This window comes from Fopius arisanus, unplaced genomic scaffold (genome assembly GCF_000806365.1).
Source record: "Fopius arisanus strain USDA-PBARC FA_bdor unplaced genomic scaffold, ASM80636v1 scaffold00141, whole genome shotgun sequence".
Taxonomy (NCBI): Eukaryota; Metazoa; Arthropoda; class Insecta; order Hymenoptera; family Braconidae; genus Fopius; species Fopius arisanus.
In genome coordinates this window covers 209,359-220,652 of record NW_011887880.1, presented here as the reverse complement: position 1 = coordinate 220,652, position 11,294 = coordinate 209,359, and the positions used below count along the sequence as shown (strand labels likewise).

At 37.3% G+C, this 11,294-nt stretch overlaps 1 protein-coding gene across 1 annotated transcript; it reads right to left on the bottom strand.

The window, feature by feature from the left end:
* Positions 1–3,543: 3,543 nt before the first annotated feature.
* On the bottom strand, positions 3,544–7,896 carry LOC105272112 (uncharacterized). The gene is made up of 9 exons (XM_011314026.1): positions 7,678–7,896; positions 7,256–7,476; positions 6,991–7,166; positions 6,056–6,227; positions 5,903–5,983; positions 5,722–5,820; positions 5,535–5,647; positions 4,944–5,175; positions 3,544–4,732 (listed from the first exon to the last, which is right to left on the bottom strand). Exons 2-9 carry the CDS (start codon positions 7,473–7,475, stop codon positions 4,584–4,586), a joined length of 1,242 nt encoding a protein of 413 aa, XP_011312328.1. The 5' UTR covers position 7,476; positions 7,678–7,896; the 3' UTR covers positions 3,544–4,583.
* Positions 7,897–11,294: the final 3,398 nt, after the last annotated feature.

Genomic DNA, 11,294 nt, shown 5'->3' with positions numbered 1-11,294 from the left:
TCACACATAAGTCTGAACCGTTTTTTGAAGTATGAAATAATTTTTCCATTTGTTTTTTTATTTTTTACATTTTTCCTTTTGCTATTACCATAGTTTCAAGGTTTGATAGACACCCCTTTGTCTTAGCCTTTAGCCTCTCCTACTATCCTCTCATTGTTTTTGCGTTGTCATGGGCCGACTTTCCGTACTGCGCCGATTTGGCTTGTACTGAGGGAAACCATGTAAAACCTCAGTAGCGCAGCCGGCCGGTACTGCGGAGATTCGGCTGTGTTCATCAGGTACACTGACTCGGTGAACACAGCAGCTCTCTACACCCGTGCCTAACGGCGGCAGTCGACACGTTGATGCTGGGAGACTTGCAGTGAGGCGAAGGTATACACGTCAACCGTTTTCACGTTTTTCGTTTATTGAATAATTTGTACAGAATTGCTAGATGTGACTAGGCAGATGTTTGAATGATAACTGGCTAAAAATATGTAAAGTCTACAATATACAGGGTGTCCTAGAAGTACATGCTAATCCTTTACCAACATGTACAGGGAGTGATTCTGAGCCGAAAAGTCCTTTTCCACTTTTGGATCAGAAGCAACCCCCCCCCCCCCCCCCCCCCCGAGATATTGCGGTAAATAGGAGAGCCAATGACGGTGCGGCGTTAAACGGCAGTACGTCCGTGTGGCTCCGCACACATAGCACGCTGCCTGGAAGGGGCGTCGCTCCTGCATATATCGGAGCCACATAAACGTACCGCCGCTTAACGCTGCAGCGTCATGGGCTCGCATATTTACCGGAATATCTCTGGGGGGTGCTTCTGATTCAAAAGTGGAAAAGGACTTTTCGGGTCAGAATCACCCTCTTTACATGCTAGTAAAGGATTAGCATGTACTTCTAGGACACCCTGTATATAAAATGGTGTTTGTAAGGCCAAACAAATCAGGAGTCTTCACTGTTTTTCTACAGAGAGAGGTGAAAAGGATGACCATTAATAGTTGCGGAGAATTGCGACTTTCCCGGGGTAGAGAGAGAATTTAGGTTATTATGGTAAAAAGATGGAACAAATAGAAATTATATTTTTGGGTTAGGGAAGGTTGTGAATAGGGCAATGAAATGATGAGGGAGCCGCTGCTCGAAGGATAAAAAATTGCGTTTTATGATTTAATTTGTCCCGGAAAATTCGCGTCATTGTATGAAAGGGGAGAAATAAGAATCAGGGGATAATAAGGGAATCTACAGAAATTAATGTCGCAGTTTCGCGTGTAAGCACGCAACATACTCCCCCCTTGAGACTATTGCGATCAAGAGTCGATTGTGTCAGTGATGGGGTTCATTGGTAGAGGTGCGAGGCGTCTCACATTTCCGTTAACAGTATTGATGGCAGTTTTTACCTTCACTTTACGAATGATACCATCTTCAGCAGGAAATACATCGATGATGCTTCCCATACGCCATTTTAGAGGAGGCGAATTATCATCGCGGAGCAATACTAATGATCCAATGGTAATGTTATCAGTGACGAGGTCCACTTATATCGGATGTTGAGCTCAGAGAGGTATTCCTTGTGACATCGGTTCCAAAAGTGTTGCTTTATCCGCTCTAGGTGTTGCCAATGAGAAAGGCGAATTTTCGGAGTCTCAGACCAATCTATGGTAGGTTTTCCATCCAGGATGTGCGCTGGTGTGAGTGCAGAGAAGTCATTGGGATCAGAAGATAATAGAGTGAGAGGTCTGGAGTTAAGGATTCCCTCTATTTTGATGCAGATTGTGTTGAGTTGCTCATACGTGAGCAGTTCATTGCTGTTGACTCTCTTCATGGGATGTTTGCAGGATTTGACGGCAGCTTCCCATAGGCCACCGCATTGAAGAGATATTGGAGGTATGAAATGCAATTCATGTGAAAGTGGGTGGGTGGGTGTTGTTTTAAGTCGCGGTTTGATGAATTAATAGATCAATCGATTGATTGATTCCGATGATTGACAGGTGAAAAAATCTATTGTTCACCAGACTATTTTTAGCTCAAACATGTTAGAACTTGTATGTTCATAATATATATCACGTCATCTTTATTATCCTTACTAATACTATTCCCCCGGCCGGTCATGATACAAAATAACATATACGTATTATTGTTATGATCAGTTATTAGAGATAGAGTGGGGGTTGCGTGTATATAATCCCCGAAAATTAGATCATGATCATCATCATCACTTAATCAACCGTTCTCAGTAAATAACTATAAGTGTAGAAAAGTTTGAAGTTGCTTCCAAGCTGTATCCTGAGAAGTAAAAAAGTAACAAGTGACGTCATCGTTCTGTATTCGCGACTTGATTAAGGAGAAAACATCATGAATTTTGTCAAGGTCAACGCTGTGGGAGAATTGAAAGATCTTCCCCTGGTGAAGCTCTCGGATCTGAATCCCAACTGTTTCTATAAAATGACAGTGGCTCGTAACGTGAACACAAAATATGGAGAGAGTGTTATTGTCCATTTATCAAACACTCAGGCCGTTTTCGTTAATAAAAGGTTAGCTAAATTCTTCGCTAAAAATGACGAAGTGTTCGAGAATTTCCAAAAAAATATTGCCAAGGGGTCATCAACATTGCAATATTTGGATGGAAAATATCACAATATACGCTTTCATCCTGATCCAGAGTTGAAGTTTGAAGATCAACTGAATTTCGATGTAATCAACGCTAGCGCAGAGATCCAAGAGCTGCCCGTTATCAAGTTGTTTCAACTGCTGGACAATTTCTTGTACACTATCACGGCAGCTTTCAAGGCTGAGACAAAATGGGGTGCACAACTATTCTGCATCTGTCAAACATTCACTCCATTTTTTGCAAACATATTGAAAAGGGTTGTCCGACATTCCTGTATGCTGAGGATGGATCCAGTGGCCATGTTCAGCCTGATCCCACCATTACCGATGAACATGATCGAGCTCTTTTCAATTAAATAAACGAAAAAATGAAACAACTTCCACTCGGCCAATTGTCTGCACTAGTAGTGAACCATCGATATACCATAACTTCAGCTTGGAAAAGCAAGACGAGACATGGAATAAATGTGATATGCCATTTGGATGATAGTGCTGCAATTTTCTTGCCTGGGCGACTGTCCAAGTTTTTTATTCAAAACCCTAAGCACTTCGAAGACCTGCAGAATCAAATAAAAAAAAGGTCGCCAAAGTTAGAGTATCTGGGAGGCCAGTACAACAATATTCATCTTCATGAAAACTAAGGATTTGGAGAGCAGACAAAGAAAATAATTCATTCAATTATTAATAAACAATGTTTATTTTAAAAAATGATTGACCATCAACTTTAATACATTAATATACAAGCAAAAAAAAGGAATTTGAATAAAGTTTAGTAACTTAATCAATCAATATTATTGTTATTATTATTATTAGGATAAAATACATAATAAAAATTCGAATATAACTAATTTTCACAATTATTTTACATACAATCAAAATACACACTGTGATCCCGCACGGAAAATTATATATGCGAAACATATGTGAAAATATACGTCAGGTTTTTGAACTTAGAATTTTCCTAATTATATGTCGGTTAAACTTCGCTCATAAAATAACACGAGTTTCACATATATGGCACTTATAGGCCCCCTTTATATACTTTTTGCTATAATTGTGATGGATTTATTATATATGGGAAGAATATGTTAAATAGCTTTCAGATATATGCGATATATATGTTTATCGATAAATATATACGAAGCGAGTCATGCATTCCAGTCTAAATATATATTGCATCTATAAGTTTTTACTGCTGCTACTTAAATAACGCTTCATAAAGACTCGTGAGAAAATTATTTATTTATTCATTATACACTATTATGTCTGATTGAGCTCTGTTCGTATGATAAACTAAAAAAAGAACTCTTACGTCTCAACTCAGTCAGTATGAGATAATCTGAACATTCTCGGCATTGTAGCATCTATTCAGAATCATCAAATTAAATTAAATTAGATTTAAAAAAAATAACATAATTGGCCAAATAAACTCAGAACTAAAAATGAGTCGATAGCTGTATATCGATATTAAATCATATATAAAATTAACTGAACAGAAAAACATTTCTACGAAATTTCTCAACCACTCTGTCAACTAAATGCCCTCAAAATAGAAACGAGTATCATTTCTCCACCCCGTCGTAAATAAAATACGTTGGAAAAAATGCCCAACCAATCGTATTTAGCAAATCCAATCTGAAAAAGATCTTAAATCTTCTTTATGAAAAACATGGTCCCATAGGAGAGAGAATGAGCAAAACAAAGCAGTTACTAAATTGGGGATGACTTGCATATTTCATCAATGCTGATTTGAAACGTATCTGTCGTGAATGAACTTCCGAAATAGAATAAAAACCTCTCAGAGTGAACATAAATATCATGGAGTGGAAGACGAAAACCCATTCTCAGCATAATCCACCAATACGAAAAAAATATCTAATGAACTTCGATGTGCTCTGGCATACAAAATAGAAAATAACAGCAGAAACGTCTACAAGATTTTAGATATTTTTCTTCTCGTTGAAACTCGATGGGCAGCGACTGTCGACCATTTAAACTGCGGCTCTAGCAAAAGTGGCACCAGCAGCAGCAGCTTCAGCATGGAGTCGGACCTCTCGTCTGAGAGTATTCAATTTCACATTTATTGCTCTATGCATATCGACTCTCTTAAAGGAGTTGGGGAATTTTTTTCTCACAGCTTCTAAAAGAATATACAAGGACATTTCACACATTATAGATTCTGAACTTAAAAATTATGAGAGAAATCCAATTGTTCATTTCATTTCCACGATTTTTTGGAGAAAACTTTTGATTGAAGAATAGCGAACAAATTCATTCGATGCGAAGTAGCATTTCCCTACTCAATAATTATGATAAGTTAGAATGGTAATGCTCTATTCTTAACAAATCACCTGTAATTGCCTGGAGGATATGAGGATCTAATGCTTGATGTCTGGGAACATTCTCTGCAGGTTTTCTGATCTTATTCTTACCCCCCTTCACGTTGCTCTTCAGTAAAACATCGCGTTCGAACAGTGACATGACCAGAGTTATCGCCATAGCCGTAAAGGTTCTTTGCTCTATGGCTGCATTCCATTGTAATTTTGACAACGTCACTCCACTTCCCCTGAATCCAACTTCCACCTATGACGAGAAAGTTTTTGACTTTTATACTTCATTCATGATATCAACGCTATAAGTGGTTCTGCTAATGATTTGAATAATCGCATGATATTTGAAGAAGAATCTATTCAATGACTGAACGAGAAACAGTTCAAAGAGAGGATCAACCGACCAGATTAGACAATTTGTTCATTAAAATATTCCATTTTTCTATTGAACAGAGAACTTTATTTTCTCAAGATTAGCACATGTTTTTGGATGATAATTAGGAAAATTTTGACTCGGAAATTCATACGGCTGCGATACACAAAATAGAGACAATTTTGAATATTTATAGTTGAAATTCGCATTACGATAATTATCAAATAATTTTCTTTTACCAAATTTGCATCCTCATCCTCACGGTCCTGTTGCTCATGATTCCTAATGTTTTGCTGGAGTAAATTGGCAAGATTGCGGAAATCCTCCGGGTTGATATCATCGAGTCTAGCAGCTGATGAATTAAAGAATGAACCGACAGGAAATTGAAAAATTTATGCAGGGACTAAAAATAAGCTCTAAAGATACCATTGCGAATTGGAGATTCTCTGCCCCTTCTTCTGTTCTCGGCCTGTGGATTTGCTGGAGGCTGGTTGTTAATTTGCAAGACTTCTTCATTGACGTCACCTGCATCACATAATAAGTGGAACAATTTTCTCATTATATAAATGGGAATTATCCGTACAATAGAAATGATAAAAGAAGGTACCTCCAGCTGCTGCATCTCCCCTCTCTGTGCCTCGATTTCCATCTGCTGAGGCATCATTCGCATTTTCACGTATATCGTCATCTAGATTAACCAAAAATTCTCCATGGAACTAGCTGAAATTATTACTGAAATGGAAATATTCAAAAGAAGTACCATGATTGATCTGAACCACTTCTTCTCTTCTTCTGGGTATGTTCAGCAGTTGGACTGGGGCCGGGGGGTTGAGGGTTCGTAGAGGAGTACGTTGATCATCATGCAGAGCGTCTTCGGCAGACTGCTCAGAATCACTCGATGTGTCATAAATTCTTGAAGTTTTTTTGTATATCTGGCAATAAAGAACATAGACAGTCTATGAAAAATAATAAAAGAGTATTGCCCTGCCTCTACAGCCCTGACTCTCAACGACGATGACAAAGAAAATTATCTCACTTAAAACGATAATAGGACTCCAGACATTTATGTGACTAATTTTCTTTACTAAATTGTGGAAGGCTAAAAATCCACTGGAATTGACTGAAGTTTCAAACATGAGAAATAATTAGAAGAAGAATAAGCTAGGAAGAAGTCAGGGTAAAGTGGAACTTGTGGCATATCATGTAATACTTGATATCTGTGTACAAAAACAAGGATATTGAAATTTCAAGTCAATAATAAACGTTCCACATTTCGCAACTGCCACCTGGTTCATTATTGAATTATTACCAGTTTTTTTAAATCATAGTCACGATGAAGGTCTAGTTGGAGAATCCAATTCTGTAGCGAAATGGTTAAACGAGGTAAGTGCATTTTTCATTTCTTCTTAAAACGCATATTATCATCTTAGGAGAAAACGTCAAGGAAAAATTTGGTTGGAAAATCAATTAGCTACAAAAATGGTTTTATGAGTTTACTTTCTAAAATCATTCTTTACTGAGATAATGGGAGTTTTACAAAGATAGCAAAAATACACTTACCACGTTTTATCACTTCGCTACAGGATTTCTTCGCATTGTCATTTAAAAAGGAAAAAATATGACTTTGCATTCGATATATGAATGCCTCATATAAGAACAGTCTATTTTATTAATTATAAAATTGTCTTGTCTGACCTTGACTTGAGCAGGACTTATGGGTCCATCAGAGGGTCGCTTCTTTGTTGATCCGGAAGGCTGAGTGGATCTGTTGATGTTAGATTGTGATCCAATTTCTTTTGTTGAAGTTATTATTCGAGAAGATTTTGGGTAAACATAATTGACACTTTTGCGTTCCAATTGTAGAACAGTAGCTGAAAAAGAGGCAAGTTCGCGCTATTAACGCCTGATATCTCACGTACGTAACGAAGAAACAGAAAAGAATAATTACTTGACTACTTACACGCTACATCCAGTATCAAGCCATCGAATTTGGGCCAACCTCCTGCTGGTTTCTTCACCGGTTGTCGCGATTCAATAACATACGATAAATCGGGGTCGAAATTTTCTGACAAAAACTCTTCAAAGTTGAAATTCATGATCCAATCAGTTGGCACACCCACAGAGATCTTTCCATCATCCTCCCCTCCGATCCATTTTATCATGGCAAAAAGCTTCGGCATTCTGGCAGATATCACACACAAATTAATTAATTAACACTTATCATAAAAATTATTGATTGAATAGGGTACAATAATCCTTGAAATGGAATCTAATGACGTCGGGGAAACAAAGACTTAATCACAAAGCCAGATTTCATCACTTTTTTTTGTAAATATCTATTCATCACGAAGTAATTTTGAAGGAGAAATTTTTAATACTTACTTGGAAAATTCCTCTAATGAGGCTGAATAACTAGCAAGTTACGTAAATGCTACAATATACGTAATGGTAATTCTAGAGACATAAACACGTTCTGTCACGTTGTAATCACACAGTGAATAGACCATTTAAGAACAAACATGGCGGAAGCACCACCATAGTCAATATACATTTGATCAACCACAGATTAAGACGAAATAATGGTAAACTTACTGGCTTAATGCAAGCGTCAAATGGAAGCAAAAAAAAAATCTGCAAAAAATGTTCTAGTGCACATATGTATCACACAGCCTAGGATCACTGCACGTTTAAACACATCCATCTGATGGATTTGAGTTTGATGAGGTCAGTCTCACATCTTGGTGTACACATTCAAAGGGAATGCTTCCATTGGTTCCAACACATCGAAAGGCTCCCGCGTGGAGATTTTACGAAAATAAACAAACGTCAGTGGAATGTGGCATTGCTAGATCCACTTCGTTAGACAGTGTTTATTTCCAGAGTCATAAATATAATATTATATGTCAAGGGAATTATATCATCGAAGTGTAATTGTGAAATGGATCGTCAATCGAGACTTAAAAAAAAATATAAATTATATACCCACTATGGGAATAACATGGCAATTCCTACTCGAACAGCACGTCGTTGGAGAGCAAGAAGAATAATTGAGAGGTTGGTTTTTTGCTGGAATAAAGTGTTTAGAATTCTACAAAAAAAAATGGAGGGAAATTCCCTCCTCTGAATTAATCGATTTTAATTTATTATTACAGCACAGAATTAGTTGTGGAGCATGATGAACGGAGGAATGAGCCTGTTGTCAGGGATGTAAATATTGAATCTGTTGCTTGTTGTTTTTTTCACCAGTCAATTAATATTTAAACGTTTTTGAGTGATGCCGAAACTTGATCATATCAGTAGCAAAGAATGAAATGCAAGAAGAGAATTTTTTGTATCTTGTGGAATACGACAATATTTCAATAATGAGTGATTTTAGGAGAAAATTTCAAAAGTGAAGTTTTTATGTGAATTTCTCCAGATACAAAAAGAGTTATTTGAAATTTTCTTCCAGGATCAGTGGTTTCCAAGACAAATGCACAATTACCAGAAATGTAAAAATTGACTTATTACGTTTTACAACCTCACTATAGATATTATTCCAGTATTCCTTCATTATCAGTTTTTTTCTATTTTTATAAAGAAAAAAGTATGGTAGTTTGAACTGAATTATACGACGGGTTCGTTTGTTCAGAAATCATCGGTTGGATATCATGTAGACTATGCAAAATAACTTTAACTGGTTGAATCGAAAAACTCTCAATAAATGACCGCACAATACTTTATTTATTCAGCTACCTTCATAATCATGACATTTTCATTCTTCACAGCCTTCGAAACTGATGGATGCTGCTCATGAAGATTCACCTGAGCAATCTTCAGATGGAGAGATGTCCGAAGGAGAAGGCTCAATGGCTTATGGTAACTCAAGTAACGACGATAGTGAAGAAGATCCAGTTGTTCGAGATGAAGGAATGATTGATTCTGAAGCGAACAGAATTCATCATGTCTTACCTCTCTCTTTGACGGGATATTCTACTGAAGAATTAATAACTATTCTTCTAGCCCTGGCAACGAAATTGCGACGTGGTTTTTCTTACTCAGCTACAGAAGACATTTTGTTATTGGCACAAGTGTTGACTGATGCAAGAGTCACTCACAGATCCAAGTATGACTGGCAAAAGATTTCAAATAGTCTCTGCGATTGTATGTCGATCCATCACTTTTGTGATAAATCTCACGTTTATGTAGGGAGCGAAGTTGGTGATTCAGTTGTCGAAAATAATTTATTGGCATGCTCTATGTGTGATCAAGTCGTCGATATGAGCAACAATTAGAGGAATGGAAATATTGTTTTGTACTTGAATCTCAAGGATCAAATTCAGTATTTTCTTGAACTCCACCATGGAAAACTGATAACTCCGGAAAATCGAGTGAAGGAAAATAGACACGCATTGGAAGATATCTTCGATGGAAATATGTATAGGAAGATTGTGTCTGGGGATAGTATCACTCTTAATTTTAATGTCGATGGTACACCTGTGCACAAAAGTTCTGCAATGTCACTGTACCCCGTTTTGTGTAACATCAATGAAATTCCACCAAAAGAGAGAGGAAAACACATGATACTGTGTAGTTTATGGTTCGGGGAGGGCAAACCAGTATACATGGATGAATTCTTGAGGCCGTTCGTCACTGAATTACAAAATCTACATATGAGTGGTATAGATTATGTTTATCAAGGAGACACATATCACAAAAAATGTCAGGTTTTGGCGGGAATTTGTGACTCCGTTGCAAGGCCCTTAGTGAGAGGCTCATCTCAATTCAATCATGAATATGACTGTCGACTTTGCCTGCATCGTGGAATCCAAGTACCTAAAGGAAGAGGCACTGTCAAAGTATACCCAATCGATGATGACGGAAATCCTTTTGGAGAAAGTCTCCGAAATCATGAGGATACCTGGATTCATTCAATGAACAGGGAAAAAGGAATGAGACGACAATCAATTATGTATGATGTACCAGGCTTTAATGTGATTGATTGTCTTGTAGCTGACTGGATGCATCTCGCGACACTGGGTGTGGCCAAGCAATTTTGTAAACTTTGGTTAGATTCAGAGTACCATTCCCAGTCATTCTATTTAGGCCACAATGAAGCTTCGATAAATAGTCTACTTGAATCCTTCACTCCAACGTTGGCAATTTCCAGGACAACTAGAAAAATTGGAAGCACAAAATTTTGGAAAGCTCACGAGTGGACCATCTGGTTACTATTCAACAGTTTACCGATTCTAGGAGAGATTGCTCCACGAAAATACGTTGAACACTGGGCATTATTACTTGACGGAATTTCTATATTATTAAAAACATCCATAATGCGTTCTGAAGTGGAACATGCACGCCAATCCATTTATGAATTTGTGAAAGGTGTAAAAGATGTGTATGGAATCCAGTTCGTTTCATTTAATGTACATCTCCTCACTCATCTTCCAGACAGTGTTCTGCAATGGGGTCCTCTTTGGACTCATAGCACTTTTATGCATGAATCATTCAATTTCACTTTGAAAAATTATGTTCATAGCTCCAATGGTGTTCCATTTCAGATTTGTGATTCGTTTCGCTATCAAATTGTCGTATGTAAGTTGAAAAATATTTGTGAGGAAAGCTTGAGTGACTCTCAGAGGAATTTCTTAGGAAAAATGATGCATTGTAGAATAATCCCAAACGTTTCTCTCCGGATTGGTAATGCTGGTATTTTAGGTATAATGCAGCAAAATGTACATCTTAGTCGTCCTTATTATCTAGCGCTAAGACGAATTGACATTCACGCGGAATCTGCTACGACCATTGAACTTGCTATAAGGCTAGTAATAAATGGCGAAGTAATTCATTCAAGAAAATATGCAAGACTGAAGAAACGAAGGAGTTATATTGTTCTGACAAGGGAAGAACAAGTCTTCGAGATAGAGCAGTTCGTTATCCTCTCCTACGCTAATTCAAAAAATTGTTATGCGATCGGTAATTATCATGAGACAGTCAATTCACCATTTTCTAGAGAT